The sequence below is a fragment of the Diceros bicornis genome, chromosome 6, assembly GCF_020826845.1.
Source record: "Diceros bicornis minor isolate mBicDic1 chromosome 6, mDicBic1.mat.cur, whole genome shotgun sequence".
NCBI classification, from domain to species: Eukaryota; Metazoa; Chordata; class Mammalia; order Perissodactyla; family Rhinocerotidae; genus Diceros; species Diceros bicornis.
The window spans coordinates 38490473-38511066 of record NC_080745.1 but is presented as its reverse complement, the minus strand read 5'-3'; the positions used below and the strand labels follow the sequence as shown (position 1 = coordinate 38511066).

The following is a 20594-nucleotide window of genomic DNA, read 5'->3' as shown; positions in this document are numbered from 1 at the left end:
TATTATTTAAGGAGTCTTTGTGATCAATATATAGTTGACAATGTCTTCAAGACTTTCTTCTTCATTTTAAAAATGGCACTAAGACTTGAATGCAAGAATTGTCAAAGATACTCCATAGACAGATATAAATATATATGAAATTAAATCAAAAAAATCTTTGCAATAAATATTTTTGCATTTGTCTAGATTTAGACAGCATTTCTAATATTCATGGGAGATAGCTAAAACTTCAAAAAGTCTATGACATTATGTTACGTTCGAAAAACTTTGAGCTGTCCAAACTACATGAGCTCTTTACACATTCAAAAATAGCCCTTGATCCCTGCAGCATTGACTTTATCCACAACTCTCTAAATTCTAACTCTTATTCACCAACATAATCTTGAACAACCACCCTTTTCTTCATCTTCTTTTTTTCCTTTAAGTTGATGTGTAACTCCAGTTTCCTTTCTCCAATCTTGACTCATTTCTTCAACTAATATTTAGATACTGCCTCAAACAAAACAATCATATGTAAATAATCCTCTGATTGGACTCCATCCCTAGAAACTCCTATCTCAATGCAGTACCCTGTAAGTAACCCAAGCAGAGCCTACTCAGAAAGCCAATCCTCATAAAATTATGTACTTATTTGTAATTTATCACATCTGCACACAGAAAGAACACCAGTGCATACCTAGTGCATGGGGTGGGGGGAAACCAGTCACCTACATTGTTCATGTATTCTGAAAGCAGGTCCTGGAGAGCCTGGCGAATGGCATTGCATTCTGCGATAATCCGCTCCCGATGAAAATCCCTTGTGCATGAAGAGTCAGCCAACAGAGCAGCCCCACTGATAATGGCTTCAAGACGTTTCTCTAGTGATGGTCTTATTTCCTCCTCAGTCACTGTGAGTGGATCCAAGACAATTAAATTCTAAAGGAAGAACACATTTGGATAGTTAGAACTCCATAGCATTCTATTTTTAAGAATAGTAAATATTATTTTATTTTCACATTTAGAATTCAGATGTGATAATAAAGAGAATTCATTTATACTGCCTCACCCAGTTCACACATAATTCTATGTAGCTATTATTGTCCAGGTGAGTGGCAAAAATTGTGCAATTATGAGCATCAGTTCTAGTGTCAGACAGACCTGTGTTCAAATCTTGCCTTTCTCACTCACTGATAGTGTGAGCTCACTCAGGTGTCTTACACACTCTGAGCCTCACGTTCCTAATCCATAAAATTGAAATACTAATGTTGCTTGTCTCATAAAACTGTTGTAAGAATGATATGAATGCTTAGTATAATGCCTAGCATATAGTAACTATTATTTACAAGAGTCACCTTTATATAGAACTTCATTGTTTACATAATATTTTCACATGTATCATCTCATCCTGACAACACTATGAAGAGTTGGGCAGTAAAGATATTGCTAAACACATATTTCAATTGATGATGACTGAGACTGAAACCATCTTGCCCAAGGTCATTGAGCAAGTAAATGGTGAAGTTCGGACAAGTGTCCAAGTCTTATAATACCTAATTCAATATTATTTTCATTATGTCTCACTGTAAATCATACACTCTAATTAACCTTAACACTATATATCAAAGAGAATTCTGAATTTTAATTATTCATTTAACAAGTAAAACTCCATCTTCCAGTTGATTTATTATAACTTCCAGCTATTTCCCACTATTGGAACCTGACATGGTATTTTTAAGGTTTCCATTAGATATAAGTCTTTGGGTAATAGAAATCAAGATAATCTACAGCCTCTGAAGAAAGGATGGAGCGTATGAGGCTCTAAGAGTCCTTTACTAAAATACATCAGGAGAAGAAGCCTTTCCAAGGTTTAGGCATAATGTGATAATTGGAGAAGGAGTTAGTATCAAATAAAAGCTCTCTGAAGAATCCCTAACATAAAATGAAATCATATAATGATCTTCAAAATGTGTGTGTATTTGTGAGTCTACACACACACACAATGAAGATCATGGATCTTCAAGTATGTAATCTTATGTACAAGATTTTATATATATATGTATATAAATATATACACACACACAGAGAGAGAGAGAGGTATATGTTAACTGTGTGTGTGAACAGTCATGTGCCGCATAACAATGTTTTGATCAACAACGGACAGCATATATGACAGTGGTCCCATAAGATTAGTACCATATAGCCTAGATGTGTAGTAGACTATACCATCTAGGTTTGTGTAAGTACGTTCTATGATGTTTGTACAATGACAAAATCACCTAATGACACATTTCTCAGAACATATCCCTGTTGTTAAGTGACGTGTGACTATATATATATATAATCTTACATTGATCATTGTGTTACATTACATTATTATAAATATTTGGGGATCAAAAGTAGCCAGGATAAAATTTTAAAGGCTACAACTCTAAGACCAAGCTAGGAAGAGAAAATCATTAAAGAAAGAGGAATAATTTTAAAACAATTAGAAAAAAAATTGGGACTGTGTAATGTTCACATATAATATAATGTAATATAAAATATAAACTAGAAATAGATCCTATATAAAATTGGTTAACTGTCTTACAATTATTTAGAATATTTTTTCCTCTCATGACTCTATCTCCTTCCTATTTTTCCACTGCTCTAATGAGTCTCTCCATTTTTCTCTTTTAGGTGGACAAAAAATTTTAAAAAACAAGAAATTAATTTTACAAATGCCAAATTTAACATTTTCTTTATCCAGTGCATAATCTTTTTGACGAGACAATAATCCCAACCACGGGTCTGGCCATCAGTCAAGAATTCATTTACATTTAAATCTACCTCCTTATTCCATTTGCCATTTTTACCATGTCTTCCTTTGGCTCACTAATTTAGTACAAACATTCCACTCCAATGTTTCATAACAATAATTAAGCCAATTAAAACCTTTCTGAAAATGTCCCTCCAATGTGATATCATCATTAAGAAGAGACATTGAGGGCTACAGAATTCCTCTTTGATTGCTCAAATGCAATTAGAAGATGTGATAGGAACATTTAACATGTCTCCAGCATTGTGATGATAGGAAAAGTTGATTACATTTCAAATCTGTTCACCTAAAAGCATTGCAAAAAGAAACTAGTAATTTTAGGTGTTCTGGCTTTGATATTATGTTAGAAAACAGCCTCTATTGTAGAATAAGTTCACTCTAATTCCTGATCTACAGAGCCATTCCTCAAACTATCCTAGCCTTTGGATTTTTACCTCCTTGACCTTTAAAACTTCAGATTCTTCAGGCTCATCTGAACTCAAACCATTGCCTGCTCTGATACATGATACCCATATGCAGGCCTCTTGCTTCTGCCTAAAACTACTGTCCTTCTATTCACATCCTATAAAAGTTTTCTCTAACTTTGTTATTAAATCAATAAAAAGGTGAGTTTTTTTTTAAATAACTTGAATGTTTTATGAAATAACTCTGAATATTTGAAAGCTACTGAAATAATTATCTCTTCTGGACATCAGTAAGATAATCAAGACATCAGTGTTTCTCTGGGGGAAGGAAGTGTCATACCTCATAACCCCAGAGAAAGACTGATTTTAACAATGACATATGGATGAGAATACCTTTCTGGAATGCTGGGGAGTACAGCTAAGAGGTTCCAGCACCCCAATTGAGCAAAAAAATTCAAAGAATAGAGGCATTGCAGAGGATAAGAACAGTTTCACTTTACTCATGACACTCCTCTCCCATGGCTGCACAGCTCAGGGCCAAAAGAGACTGCCTTCACCTGCAATTTCTCCCACAGGGGAAAGTGAGAGCAAAATGAGCCCTTAGCTTTCCCGACCTTGTGGGATGCTGCCCAAGAGGCCCATTTCCATCTCTCCACACTCAGAACATTGAAAGGATTGGGAAAGCTGAATAAATTGGGGACAGCTAAGAGCATAGAAAAGGGGAGGGAGCTCACAGAAACCAGTGCACAGATCTCAACAACCAGTCACAAATCCTACTTACTGGATTACAGACTCTAACCAGAACCTTACCCACAACCCAGCAGGACCCCCATCTGCAGATCCCACAACTAGTTGACATGCACCACCAGCACTCCATGCACCCCCTTCCTACAGCCAACACCCCATGTTCCCCTGCAGATGGTGCATGCGAGCTCCCACAGGGAGCACACAAATATCAGCATCAAGCTGGATTTGCTGGATTGTGAGAAGGTGCACAACCTTGAACACTTCAGGGCATTGCCCTAGGAAAAATAAATAGAAGGCTCTCCACAGCCAGTCTGGCTTTGAGAGATCAAGAGAAGGCACACAATCTAAGACTTCTCCTCCAAGGGGAACAAGAGGAATGGAGCAAGTGCATCCTCAGAAAGAATCTGAGAGACCCCCAGTATCTCTAGCCAGGCTGACTGGTGAAGATCTTTCTCTCCTGAAGCCAGTCAGTAAAGACTCGAGGAAGTGACTGCTTCTTCAAATGTGAAGACAGCAATGCAAGGTTTCAAGAAACATGGAGAATCAAGGAAATATGACATCACCAAATGAACAAAATAAATCTCCCATAATGGCATAACTGATCCCAATGAAATGGAGATTCACTAGGTGCCTGAAAAAGAATTCAAAATAATCATCTTAAAGAAGCTCAGTGAGATAAGAGAGAATACAGACAGGCAACTCAACGAAATAAGGAAAACAATACAGTAACAAAAGAAGTTTAACAAAAAGACAGACTCCATTAAACAGAAATCCTGGAGCTGAAGAATGACTGAACTGTAAATCCACTAAAGGGGTTCAAAAACAGACTAGAGCATGAAGAAGAAATGATCAAAGAACTCAAGCACAGATCATTTGAAATTACCTAGTCAGATGAATAAAAAGAAAAAACAATTAAAAAGGGTGAATAAAGCCTACAGGACTTATGGGACACCATCCAAAAAAACAATATACACATTACAGGAGTCCCAGAAGGAGCAGAGAAAGAGAAAAGGTCAGAGATCTTATTTAAAGACACAATGACAGAAAATTTCACAAATTGGGGAGGGAAATAAACACCCAGATCCATACACCCCAAATAGATTGAAGATAAAGAGATCTTCACTGAGACACATTATAATCAAATAGTCAAAAGTCAAAGACAAAAAGAGAATTTTAAAAGCAGCAAGAGAAAAGCGACTCATCTAATACAAAGGATCCCCCACAACACTATCAGCAGGTTTCTCAGCAGAAACCTTCCAGGTCAGGAGAGAGTGGAATGACACTCTCAAAGCGATGAAAAAAAATGTGCTAACCAAGAATACTATAACTGGCAACACCGTTCTTCAGAAATGAAGGAGAGAGAAAGACATTTACAGACAAACAAAAGCTGAGGAAGTTCGCCACAACTATACTCGTGTTATAAGAGATACTAAAGGGAGTTTTTCAAGTTGAAACAAAGGATACTAATTAGCAACATGAAAACATATAAAAGTGTAAAACTCACTAGTAGAGGTAAATATATATTTAAATTCAAAATACTCTAACATTATAATGATGGTGGGTAAATCACTTATAACTTTAGTAAAAAGGTTAAAAGACAAAAGTAATAAAAATATAGCTACAAAAACTTGCTAATGGATACACAACACAAAAAGATGTAAATGGTGACATGAATGATATAAAATGTGGCAGGAATAAAAGTGTAGAGTTTTTGTATGCAATCAAAGTTAAGTTGTTATCAGTTTAAAATAGACAGTTATAACTATAAAATGTGTTATGTAAGCCTCATGGTAACAGAAAGAAGAAACCTGTAGTGGATACTCAAAAGATAAAGAGAAAGGATTCAAAGCATACCCCTACAAAAAAAAAAAAAAAATCATCAAATCACAAAGTAAGATAACAAGAGAGGAAGAAACGAACAAAGGAAGTACAAAATAGTCAGAAAACAATTAACAAAATGGCAGTAGTAAGTCCTTACCTATCAATAACTACTTCAAATGTAAATGGATTACATTCTCCAATCAAAAGACATACAGTGGCTGAAAACATATACACACACACACACACACATACACACGCACACACACATAAAAAAACAAGACCCAACTATATGCTGCCTGAAAGAAATTTATATTAGCTTTAAGGACACACATAAGCTGAAAGTGAAAGGATGGAAAAAGATATTCCATGAAAATGATAACCAAAGGAGAGCAGGGGTCTGTAATTATATCAGACAAATAAGTTTTAAGTGAGACAAAGAAGGACATTATATAATGATAAAGTGGTCAATTAATCAAGAGGGTATAAAAATTATAAATATATATGCAACCAACATCAGAACACCCAAATATGTAAAGCAAATGTTAGCAGATCTGAAGGGAGAAACAGACAAGAATAAAATAATAGTAGGAGACTTCAGTATCTCACTTTGAGCAATGGACAGATCAATCAGACAGAAAATCAACGAGAAAACACTGAACTTAAACTACATGTTAGGCTAGATAGACCTAATAGACATATACAAAACATGCCATCCAATAGCATTATAACACACATTCTTCTCAAGTGTAAATGAAACATTCTCCAGGATAGAACATATGGTAAGCCACAAAACTGGTCTTAACAAATTTAAGAAGACTGAAATAATACCAAGTATCTTTTCCACTCAGGTGATATGTGGTATGAAATGAGAAATCAATAACAAGAGGAAAATTGGAAAATTCACCAATATGTTGAAATTAAACAATTCATTCCTGAACAACCAATGGATCAAAGAAGAAATCAAAAAATATCTTGAGACAAATGAAAATGGAAACAAACCAATGAGATGCAGCAAAAGAAGTTTTAAGATGAAAATTAATAGCAATAAATGCCTACATTAAGAAATAAAGATCTCGAATAAACAACCTAAGTTCGCACTTTAAGGAACTAGAAAAAGAAGAACAAACTAATCCCAATGTTAGCAGAAGGAAGGAAATAATAAAGATAAGAGTAAAAATAAATAAAATAGAACCTAGAAAAACAATAGAAAAATAAACAAAACAAAGAGTTAGTTTTATGAAAAGATAAACAAAATTGACAAACCTTTAGTAGACTAACTTAACAAAAAGAAGATTCAGATAAATAAAATTATAAAAGAAATAGGAGGCATTACAAGTGATACTACAGAAATACAAAGGATCATAAGAGACTACCACGAACAATTACATGGCAACAAATTGGATAACCTAGAAGAAATGGGTAAATTCTTAGAAACATACAGACTAGCAAGGCTTAATCATGAAGAAATAGAAAATCTAAACAGATTGAATCAATAATAAAAAATCTCCCAACAAAGAAAAGCTTAAGACCAGAAGCTTTCACTAGTGAGTTCTATCAAACATTTAAAGAAGAACTAATACCAATCATGCTCAAACGTTTCCCAAAAGCTGAAGAGGAGGGAACACTCCCAAACACATTTTGAGGCCAGCATTACTCTGATAACAAAGCCAGACAAATATACTACAAGAAAAGAAGGGTAGAGGCCAATATCCCTGATAAATACAGGTGCAGAAATCCTCAACAAAATGCTATCAAACTAAATCAAGAGCATATTAAAAGGATCATACACCATGACCAAGTGGGATTTATCCCTGGGATATAAGGATGATACAACATATGAATCAATAAATGTGATATACCACATTAATAGAATGAAAGATAAAAATCATTTGATCATCTCATATGATGAAAAAAAAGCATTTGACACAATTCAACATCCTTCATGATAAAAACTCTTAACAAATTAGGTATAGAAGGAATGTACATCATCACAATAAAAGCCATATATGACAAGACCACCATTAACATCATACTTAATAGTGAACAGCTGAAAGGTGTTTCTCTAAGATCAGAAACAAGACAATAATGCCCTCTCTCATCACTCCTATTCAACATAGTACTGAAAGTCCTGGCCAGAGCAATTGGACAAGAAAAAGAAATAAAAGACATCCAGTTGGAAAGGAAGAAGTGAAATTGTCTCTGTTGGCAGATGACATGATCCCATGTATATAAAACTCTAAAGACACCACCAAAGAACTGTTAGAACTAATAAAAAATTCAGTAAAGTTGCAGGATAAAAATCAACCTACAAAAATCAGTTGCATTTCTATATACTAACAATGAACTAATTGAAAAAGAAATTAAGAAAACAATCTCATTTGCAATAGCACCAAAAATAATAAAATACTTAGGAACAGTTTAACCAAGAAGGGAATAGATTTGTATACTGACAACTATAAAGCATGAATAAAAGAAACTGAAGAATAAATGGAAGCATATCTAGTGTTTACAGATTGGGAGAATTAATATTGTTAAAATGTCCATATAACCCAAAGTAATCTATCAAGTCAATGCAATCCCTATCAAAATTCCAATGGCATTTTTCACAGAAATAGAGAAAACAATGCTACAATTCATATGGAACCACAAAAGACCCCCAATAGTCAAAACAGTCTTGAGCAAGAAGAACAAAGCTGGAGGTATCACAATTCCTGATTTCAAACCATATTACAAAGCTTTAGTAATCAAAACAGTATGGTACTGGCATAAAAGCATCCACATAGACCAATAAAAAAGATAAGAGAGGGCCGGCCCCGTGGCTTAGTGGTTGGGTGCGGGCACTCCGCTGCTGGCGGCCCGGGTTTGATTCCGGGCGCGCACCAACGCACGGCTTCTCCAGCCATGCTGAGGCCACGTCCCACATGCAGCAACTAGAAGGATGTGCAACTATGACATACAACTATCTATTGGGGCTTTGGGGGAAAAAAAGGGGGAGGAATGGCAATAGATGTTAGCTCAGAGCCGGTCTTTCTCATCAAAAAGAGGAGGATTAGCACGGATGTTAGCTCAGGGCTGATCTTCCTCAAAAAAAAAAAAAAAAAGAAAGAAAAGAATAGAGAGCCCAGAAATAAACCTATGCATATATAGTCAACTAATCTTCAAGAAGGGTGCCAAGAACACCCGATGGGGAAAGTATAGTCTCTTCAATAAATGGTGCTTGGAAAACTGGATAACTGCATTCAAGAGAATAAAATTGGACCCTTACACCATACATGAAAATCATCTCAAAATGGATTAACAACTTAAATGTGAGGCCTGCAACTGTAAAATTCATGGAAGCAAACAGAGGAAAAGCTCCTTGACATTGGTCTTGGCAATGCTTCTTTGGATATGACACCCAATGCTCAGGCAACAAAGAAAAACAGAAAAGTGAGATTACATCAAACTAAAAAGCTTCCGCACAGCAAAAGAAACAATCAACAAAATGAAAAGGCAACACACAGAATGGGTGAAAATATTTGCAAATATGTCTGATAGCGGGTTGATATCCAAATTATATAAGGAACTCATACAACTCAATAGCAAAAAGCCAAATAACTTGATTTAAAAATGGGCAAAAGACTGTATAGATATTTCTCAAAAGAAGACATACAAACATCCAATAGGTGCTCAATATTACTAACTATTAGGGAAATGCAAAGCAAAACCACAATGACATATCACTTCACATCTATTGGGATGGCTATTATTTATATATATATTAATAATATATTTAATTAACTATATAGTAACAGTTAATATATAATTAAATATATAATTAAGAATATATTATTATTAGTGTTGGTGAGGATGTGAAAAAAAGGGAATCTTAGTGCACTGTTGGTGGCAATGTAAATTGGTACAGCCATTATGAAAAACGGAATGGAGTTTCCTCAAAACATTAAAAATAGAACTACCACATGATCCAACTACCCCACTTCTGCATATTTATCCACAGGAATTGAAATTAGGACCTAAAAGAGATACCTGAGCTCCCACGTTCTTTGCAGCATTATTCACAATAGCCAAGATATGGAAACAACCTAAATATCCACTGATGGATGATTGATAAAGAAAATATGGTATATACATACAATGGAATATTATTCAGCCTTAAAAAAGAAAAAAAATCCTGCCATTTGTGACAACACAGATGGAACTGGAGGACATTACGCTAAATAAAATAAGCCAGACACAGAAAAACAAATATTGTATTATCTCACTTATGTGTAAAATCTAAAATAGTCAAACTCACAGAAGCAGAGAGTAGAATAATGGTTTTCAGGGGCTGGTGGGAGGGTGAAATGAGGAGGTGATAGTCAAAGGGTACAAATTTTCAGTTATGCAAGATAAATAAGTTCTGGAGATCTACTATACAGCATAGGACCTCTAGTTAACAACACTGCATTGTGTTCTTAAATTTTGCTAAGAGGGTAGATCTTATGTTAAGTGTTCTTACCACAAGATGATGATGATGATGATGATGATGATGATGATGATGATGATGATGATGATGATGATGATGAAGAAGAAGAAGGGGGTGGGAGAAAACTTTGAGTGGTGATGGATGTTTAAGGCCTTGATAGTGATGATTGTTTCATGAGTATATACTTATCCCCAAAATCATCTAGTTGTATACATTAAATATGCTCAGCTTTTTACATGTCAATCATACCTCACTAAAGTGGTTTATAAAAAAACAAAGCTCACCTTTAAAAGAAAAGAATTACCTATTTTGAACTAGTATAGCAGTGTGTTGAAACATTTTTTCAGTGTGTTTTCATGGCATTAAGTCCATGAAAGACAAACAACAGGATATTATATTTTCAGGATCCCACTCTATTGAACATAGAAAACATTTTCCCTTTTTTCTAGGTTCTGCCCAATATACACTTACCTCACTCACATTTTGATTGCTGACAGAAAAATATTTTTTAAAAAGTAAGAGTCCTAACTTCATTGTCTTCTATTAGATTGCTGTATTTTAGGAGACAGTATAGCTTAGGGATTAAGAGATCACATATAAATCCTGGGAGCAGTTAGCCTGGATTTGAATTCTGGCTCGTTAGCTATAAGCAGATTTATCCACATTTTTAATCATCCTCTGTGTTCTCATCTCTTTCAGCATATCTTGTAACTTTGGTTAATGAATTTGATTCCTCATTTTCCTTCATACTACTTCTCAGAATTGAAGACTTGAAGTAACTTGAGTAAGATCACTCAGCTAGTAAGTAGCAGAAACAAAATTCTATCCAAATCCATTTCCAGTTTCACGTTATAACTATTATGCAACACTGCTTTCATTGTTTTAATTAATCATCACCAACCACCTTGTGAGGTATTATCCTCACTAATTTATAAATGTGAAAACTGAAGGTGAGCAAGATTATGTAACTTGTCTAATAATATGCTTAAAAAAGAAGATTTAAGATACTAATCCAACTTTATATAACCTTCAATCCACACACTTTCTACTACTCTAGGGAAACTGAGATGTGACCACCTGGTAAACCTCTCCACTCACTTCAATCTCACTATACTTTTCCACCCATTTTTTTCTTCCCATCTGTCTTCAAGAAAGATCTATCCCTCTCCCTCTCCGTCTTCGTCTTCTCCTCCTTCTCTATCCTCTGTCCCATCCTTTCAAGGCTAACTTCTCTTTCTGTGCTCTGATCTCAAGTCCCAAATCCTCTTCAATTATTCCTTCCTTCCATTTTCAGTCCCTCTTCAGAGCCTCCTATGTGCCAGGTACTATGCCAGGAATTGGTAACGGAATGGAGAGCATCTCTGACCTCTTCACAGGGCTCACGGCCTAAAGGAACTGACAAATATTAACCAAATAATTGCATAAATATATAACTACAATGCGGATATATAATATAAATAAAAAGAATTGAAAGTTAAGTATAGGTTGACCAGGCATAACTCTGTGCAGCTGGGTGCAGAATCAAGGCAGCTAAAAGCAAAGAAGCCATGTAAGCTCAAAGGGAATTCACAGGATTCTCAGGGAGGCCTTGGATTTCCCCAGAACACGGAATTGAAAGTTTGGAGGCAATCTTATTCAGATCTTATTTTATCAAGTCAACTTGAATAGGCATCAGGGTAATAATTATGTTGAACTTAGAGCAAGAGGCAGAGGATTGTGAAACCTGAAAACAAGCCAAAGGGAAGAGATGAACTTTACCCCTAAAACAATAAGTTAAAGCACCCAATCGGAACTTAAAGAGGACACAGAAAACTGCCTGAAAGGCAGGGAACAGGTCTGTGCAATCAGAAGGAGTGTCTATATAGTGTATTTATCTCTAGAATAGGAGTACAGGAAATCAGACTCTGCAAAAGAATGATTAAAATTAAATTGTAAAATCATTGGCACACTCATAGGTATTTTAAAATATAAAAGATGTATATGACCCATGGACTGAGAGTGTGATAACCAACCCAAATAATGATACAGGGAATGACTTAAAACGCATTAAATCTTTTAACGGAGTAGTTGTAGTTTAAATCGGCATTGCTGATCATTTTTCTTTTTGGTTGCAGCCTAAAGCCTATCTTTCAGGAAAGAACATATAATGTAAGAGTTATTTCAGTCAATATGAGTTACGGTGAAAGAAAACTCTGTGGCCTTGAGAAACACGGAAATAAATGCTAACTTTTGAGAAGATTGAGATCATGGCTCTATGTGTATTTGGAAGTGAACAGTGTGAGGTGAATCTATACAAAATAAACTGGAAAGATTACCAGAATATATTGTAGAATAAAAAACAAAAGTTGCAGAATGATATGTACAGTGACATCATATATATTAAAAAAGCAAGCAAATAACAATATTTTAGATTTTCTCTGAGTAGACATAAGTATATAAGAACCTAGGAAAAGGTCTAAAGAAAACATACCAATGCCATAGCAATTGTTATCTCTGAAAAGAACCCAGATTAGGGTAGAGGTCAAAGTTTTAATTTTATGATAATAGCCTAATCGCGTATTACTTATGAAATTTACAAGCTAATTAAAAATTAAAATTCTTAAAGTTTTAAAAAGAAAATGATAATTATGAATCAAATATTTATTATTCTTTTAGATTCTAAATATTAATCAACTAGTTATTTTGGAATCATAATAGAAAAAAACAATGCTTCCATTATTTACCAGAATGAAATGTAATATTAAGTTTTCCTATTAATTAGTTCGAAGGAATTCAACTAAAGCTATGTTGAATTTCATTACAAATACATTTTGTAAATATATGTCTTTTTAAAAAATAAAGACACATGACCTCAAAGTACCAAGGCTCTCTTTTTTAGTGGAGATTTGGAGTCAGAAAACCTGAGTGTGAATGTTGGCCCTCCACTCATACTGAGAAAGTGGTTTAAATTGCTTAAGCCTTTATTTCATCTCTTGTAGAGTGGGGAAAATAAAATTTTCACCTGTCATATAGGATTTTATTTAATGTAGCTTTATAATATGTTTTAATATCTGGGGCCGGCCCAGTGGCGTAGTAGTTAAGTTTGCACACTCCGCATCAGCAGCCCAGGGTACGCGCGTTCGGATCCCAGGTGCAGTCCTACACACTGCTCATCAAGCCTTGCTGTGGTGGTGTCCCACATACAAAGTTGAGGCATGGATGTTAGCTCAGGGACAATCTTCCTCAAGCAAAAAGAGGAAGATTGGCAATGTTTGTTAGCTCAGGGCCAATCTTCCTCACCAAAATAATAACAACATATTTTAATATCTGGTGGGATAGGTCTCACCTCATAGTTTCCTTGCTAATACTACCTTTACCTTTATATGCACTATCATCTATTCCTGATGAACAGAGCCATAGAGTACTACGAAGGAAGTTACACTTCCTAAGACAGAATACTATATATACCACACAGGCGTGTATCAGATAATCATGCATTCCACAAATATTTATTAATTATCCAGTATACTTCAGATTCTGAGCAAGGCTTTGGCCATGCCTTACCAGGACATGTAGGGAGCTACAAAAAATTCTTAACAAGCTAAAGCATAAAATCAATATGGTTGGAAAAAGTTTTCTGTATTTTAATAAACATGATGTAATAAACCCTAGTCATCATTCACACACTCTATATTCTATGATGAAATTGATCCAATTTACATTCAAAACACTAAAAATCTTACACTTCTCCAAAGTGAAATTGCCTATCAAAAGAGATGTAGCTATGATTATAATCAAGTACCAACATTCGTCACAAAAACACATGCAGTGCTTCAAGTTGAGAGCAGCAGAAATAATAACCACATAGCATAAATAATGTTTCTCAAGAAACTACATTATCAATCTTCAGAGTAAGTGATAAGAATGGAATAAAATTTCTCTTTATGATTACCAATAGAAAATGCTATTGAGAAAACTCATAGGCTCTCCTTTGTCTAGTATATCCCTTATTTTAATGCATTTCCACTTAATCTAAAGAATGGAAGCTTTAGATATAAAAATGTGAAAAGAAGGGAAAATGTGAGCAATAAACTATAAATTAGCAAGATGATCAACAAATATTATTTATACTAATTTAGTAAATTAGTGTAATTTACATACACAAAGTTAACTACATATTCAGTTATATTAAATTAAAATATACATAAATCACATTCTGTTGTGTATTAATTAGTATAACAGGAAAATTTAAAATATTTTAGAGAGATATTCACTATGTGTATAAAATAAATTAGAGATATACAGACTCCCTTACATTTTTTTCTCTAAATAATGGGTGTAGAAACATTTTAAATGGATCAATGAGCACTGTGATACTGGTTTTACCAGAACGCTAAAAAATTTCAATCATCTAATTCATTTCACCTGAGGTACTAACTTCTACTAAGACTATTTCTGTCAGAATTAAGCAATTCGATCTTTGCGCAGCACCACATCACGAATTGTTTGCTTTAGTTTTCACCTGGTTATATCAAAAATAAAATAAACTTTCAAGGATTTTCTACTTTCAAAACTTCTATTTAAAAGAATCGTAACATAAGCTCTTCAAGAAGCAGCTTATTTTGTTGTAATATTGAATATAATATTGAATGAATCTTAGTAAACATTCATACTACAATATTGCTAACTGAGGCAATATATTTTAACGAAAGAGCAAGTTAAGTCTTTGTTATTAATTATCTATTTGGAAATACGTATTTACATGTTTGTTTTATCTCTCCTCATAGTCTGTTTTTAAACCATGTGTAAAAAATCCTAAAAATATGTAAGTAATAATGATTAATTTATGCTGTCTACAATGAACTTAGAGAAAATACGTATAATTTTTATACTCAATAATATTGTGACTAAAAATATAGCATACACTCCAATATTTTTAAGTATGTAGTGTTAATTCTTCTTAATTGTCTCTGTAATGTCATGTGTGTCCTATCATCTATGTCCATGAGTTTTACTAATTGCAAACCCAATCAAATACAAATCTGCAAAATTTAGGTAAATGTTTGAACAGTTTCTACCATTTCCAAGGTCTATGCCAGTTGTTATGCCTGTGGGGTTCTCCCAGAAAGCAACGCATTGACAAAGGAGAAAAAAGGTACACGGGGGCAACTGGAAAAAATAAGTAATCCCGTTTGTGCTCTATTTCTATGATTCTACCTTCCACTTCTGTCTATAACTATGTCCTTTGGGAGAAACAGCAGGTTAAGTACAAGCCCTGGATTCATGGGTGGATTGTGCATAGTAGAGCACAGAGAAAAGGGTAGCCAATGTAGCACAGTCATACCTAATAACTGTAAAACCCTCCAAGTTGTGTCTGCCCTAGAATCCCTTGAAAAATGATGAATGAGAGCATGACTGTTAGGTGGTGACAATTTTTCAATAACAGCATCCTTGAGATGCTATTCATGTGGTCCCTAATTCCTCCCTCATGTTCTCTAGAGCACCTCTGTTTAAGGATTGTGGAGATGATATTCTGAATATCTTGAAGTTACAACCAACTAAAGACGTTCTTGGCAATGAAAAGAGTTAAGAATCTGGTTTTTTCCTGGAGTTGAATATGCAGTTAAATATAAATCAACTCAACGTTTCTAAGTAATTTTCCAGTTAACTGGGACTAACGAAAAAATATTTGCTTGAGTCATTGTGTTTGAAAATCTATATTTAGAACATATTAACCTTTAAGTGCCACAAAATTATTATTTTGGATTTTCCATAGTCTTCATAAAAAATTGGGATGAAACTGTATTGATTCCAAAGTATAATTTAGAATGCTGTTCAAAAAAACTTTCTGTGATGATGAAAATTTTCTATTACCTACAATAGCCAATACAGTAGCCACTAGCTACATGTAGCTATTAAATACTTCAAAAGGGGCTAATGCAATTGAGGAACCGAATTTTTAATTTTATTTAACTGTGATTAGTTTAAATTTAAATTCAAATAGCTACATTTGACAAGCAGATACTATATGGAACAGCACAGCTCTAGAAGTTGGTTTTCATTTTGTTTTCCATGATATGAGATTCTTTTGTTATGATATCCTCTTAGCTGCGTTTCAGCAGATAAAAGGTAGTGATAACTCCTATGTTGCAGGTAGAAGAGATCAGTACCTCTGTACTGTCACTTGTTGCTGAGAAAAACTCCTCTACAACATAGAACCACCGTAGGTGCCGATATCTATACCAAAAGTGGTCGATTGATTGTGATTAAAAGCACTATTTCCCTAAACTGGTGGGTATCTTTGGAGAAAGCACTGGGGAAGGACAGAATTTTATGCTGTCAGTCATTAAGGCCTTACTTTATCAGGTCCTTTTCCCGTATGACTAGTTGGGAATAAGTTGAAGTAATTAGAAAGAGGCAGCTCCAGAGAATATGAATCACAAGCAAGTCTTGTGTGGTTAGGATATAGATACTGGGTTTCAGTGGGAAAAGAGGAAACAAAAACCAGGGGGGGGAAATTCTGAAAGGAAGATGAGAGGACCATCAAAGATAACATTTGCCTATTCCACAGTTTAATCCATGATGTTCCATTTTATGTGCTTCTCTTTTTTTATTCAAGAAGCATGTTTTTGGTGCTGTTCATAATAGGGTGTAGGTGCGAGACTAAAAACATCAGTCTCTGGCTTAATGTTCTTTCCAAATTAAGAATACCTGTAGAAAAATCAACTGATTATGCACTTACTGCTGTTCAGATCTTTCTGCTTTGCTAGTTACATAATGACATACTGAAAAGTTGGTCAGAAAAATGTTAAACCAGGATCATCTCTTCTGCTATATTTTTGATCTTTTAGAGATTTTACCAAAGGGCCTTACTTTTTCCCTTGGTGTCTATTCAATCTGATTTAGATTTTTAATTCTACTAAGGAACAAGAACATGTGTAAGACAAAGAGGAGGAGGAGAGAAGGAGAAAGGGAGGGGAAGGAGATGTAAAGAAGGTAAAGGGAGAAGGGAAGAGAGGAAAGGATGGGAGGGAAGTTGAGGAGGGGACTGTGAGGAAAGGAGAGGGGGGAGGGAGGAGAGAGAAAAGCAGAGGAAGTGAGAAGAAAGAAAGTCAAGGTGACAGAAGCAGTTTGCTAAAAATCTCTTGTATCATGCACATGGGCAGTAATGAAACCAACATGCTCCTGTGTTTAATGTTTCAGCAGAACATTCAGGTGATAAGAGAATGATTAAAAAATTACTTGACAATTCAGCCAAAAAAATCCAGTTTTCATCACTAAAGAAGACTTTAAAAGCCAACTGGTTTGTATATTTTTGTAAACAGTGGGTGCTAACATGTCCCTTTAGAATGTTATAATCTCATAGCTTTGGTAAATGGAATACAGAACAACATTAAAAATAAAATTAATGTTAAAAGAATGAATTTGCATAACCAGACTATTTTTCAATTAGATATTGACCTTATGTACTATGATATGCTATTAAAGAGCATAAACAATAAACTTTAAATTTAGCAACACATCATGCCAGGAAGGAAAATTTCATCACTGGATCACTGGACTTCATTTCAGACTTTTCTAATCAGGATGTCATAAAACACTGGTTTGCCATTACGACTGTCAAGCAAAATTGTCGTAAGGACTCTTTCTCCCTTTTCCTTGCAGACAAGGGAAAAAATAATCGAATATGAAGGCCAAAATCAGTGCTTGGAAAGGGTGCCTTACCTAAAGAGAGACTAGCAGAAGTACATATCAGGATAGCTAATGGGAGAGAAATATTAGGTGCCAATGAAAACCGATTTAAGTAAGAATGAACAGGATTATTTTTCTGTAGTCTGGATGAGAAATTATTAAATTTAAAGGGTTTTCCAACACCTGTTGTTTCCTGTCTTGTTAATTATAGCCATTCTGACGGGCGTGAGGTGATATCTCATTGTAGTTTTGATTTGCTTTTCCCTGATAGTTAATGATTTTGGAAAACAGTATGGAGATTCCTCAAAAAATCAAGGATAGAACTACCATATCATCCAGCTATTCCACTGCTGGGTATTTATCCAAAGAACTTGAAAACACCAATGCATAAAGATACATGCACCCCTGTGTTCATTGCAGCGTTATTCACAATAGCCAAGACTTGGAAGCAACCTAAGTGCCCATCAAGGGATGAATGGATAAAGAAGATGTGGTATATATACACAATGGAATACTACTCAGCCATAAGAAATGATGAAATCCAGCCATTTGTGATGACATGGATGGACATTGAGGGTATTATGCAAAGTGAAATAAGTCAGAGGGAGAAGGTCAAAGACCGTATCATTTCCTTCATTAAGTAGTAGATAATAACAACAATAAACAAATACATAGAGACAGAGATTGGATTGGTGGCTACCAGAGAGGAAAGGGGGAGGGAGCAGGGTGAAAGGGATAATTCGGCACATGTGTGTGGTGATGGGTTGTAATTAGTATTTGGGTGGTGAACATGACGTAATCTATGCAGAAATAGAAGTATAATGATGTACACCTGAAATTTATACAATGTTATAAACCAATGTTACTGCAATAAACAAAAAAATAATAATTAACACTATTAATAAATATCATATATATGTGTAAAATAAATAAATAAATAAATAAATAAAGTGTTTTCAATTTAACTTAATTGTGGCCATGCCTGCTAGTTCCATATTTGAAGATCTGGCAGGGGAAAAGTGTGTGGAAATTTCAAAATATCCTCAGGAATTACAAGAGTCAAAAGGAAAAGGGAACTCCTACTACTGAGGAAAAGAGTAGAGCATCCAATATCCCAATTTAAAAAGACTTTTAAAGCAAGGCAAGGCAATTTGATGCTCCCTCAAGAAAGGACAAAATTTCTTCAGAGTCAGGATCCTTGGTTGATAGAGTGTCTGCATCAGCACTTTGATTCTCCCTGTAATCATAGGTGGTTCCAAAGAGGCTCTTTGGAAAATTGTAGCCTGTTTGCTAGAAGTAAGGTGACCCTATCTCCAAAGGTCTTCATGATGAGGACCAGTGAGTGGGGGTCTGCAGCAGGTCAAAACTCTCAGGCCTTTCGCAGCTCAAGGCCCTCCTGCTGTTTCATGATCAGAGGCCCATGGATCATGTACCACATAGTTAATGATGCTCCCTCTCTTGCCCTTTCCTCACTAATCTCCTCAAGCCCACAAGAAGGTCATGTATACACTTTTCATTCACCTTTCCAATGACAACTGTAACATAAACACCACACACATTATACCTTATTACAAACATTGTAAGTCCTATGCTTAAATTAGGAATATTCAGACTTAGAAATTCTTCCATATTAGAAAATGTGAAACATTTCTAAAACAGACTATTCTCACTGCCTTCAGTATGATGTGTCTCAGTACGATGTGTCTCATCTGTTTTTCATCAAGAGGTCAATTGATCTCAACTGATGCTCTCTCAGTCTCAGAGTCACTCACCCAATGGCTGAATCTATTTATTACACTGCCTTATCCATCACCAGAATTCCCACTCTGCCTCCAGCCTCCCTCCCCCTCTGTAAGGCTGACCTCATATACTGGTCCAATAGTCACATGACTAAGAGAGTAATGTGAGAAGAAAAATATGGTCAGACATTCTAAGCATTGAAGAAGCCACTATGCCTAATAGAGACAGCATGGTTCCACGTGAAACAAATAAGATTAATCTACCTCCCACAAAACAACTACCCTTCTTCAAAACTCATGACTATTGGCAGGCTGCTTAGCAAACATAACCTCTGGCAGCTGCATGACAGATCCATGCATCTGCACTGTATACATTTGCACAGGCTGCTTTTCCATCTGCAGGATGTGACATATGCCAGTTGACTGGCTTACAGTATACTTGGAGAGGAGTCAGAGAGAGTGTTGGCAGGCACCTCATGTCTATTCAATGCTTTTCATTTTTTCCCTTTGCTCTGGGGCTTTTGGTCTTTGCTCTTTTGGATCCTGCCTGCTAAATTATTCATTTAACTTCAAGTGGTCATTTGTGGCTAACAAAGCTGAGATTTTGTGAACATATAACTTGAACTTAGTCCAAACTGCTTAGATGTCAGTAATCAACCTAAATTAGCAAGCTTCACTTTAATTGCAATTCTATTTTGGATTTACATGGTAAAAGTGAGCTAGGATCAGGTGATGGGAACTAAGCAGAGTGCAAGTCAATCTGAAAGTAGCCAAAGGATTTAGGCAAGATCAGCTACATAATTTGGGGGACTCAGTGCAAAATGGAAATGCAGGTCCCCTTGTTCAAAATGTATTCAGAATTTCAATATAGCAACTTCAGATAATTAAACCTAACACGAGACCCTTCTAACCATGGGGCCCTATGCAACTGCACAGGTTATGTACCAATGAAG

General features: G+C 35.2%; 1 protein-coding gene across 1 annotated transcript in view; it reads right to left on the bottom strand.

Annotated features, from left to right (window-relative positions):
• CTNNA3 (catenin alpha 3) overlaps nt 1–20594 on the bottom strand; it is a 1506614-nt gene that overhangs the window by 1150352 nt on the left and 335668 nt on the right. Inside the window, 1 exon segment of the mRNA XM_058544370.1 lies at nt 712–915. Coding sequence (XP_058400353.1) covers nt 712–915 — 204 coding nt within the window.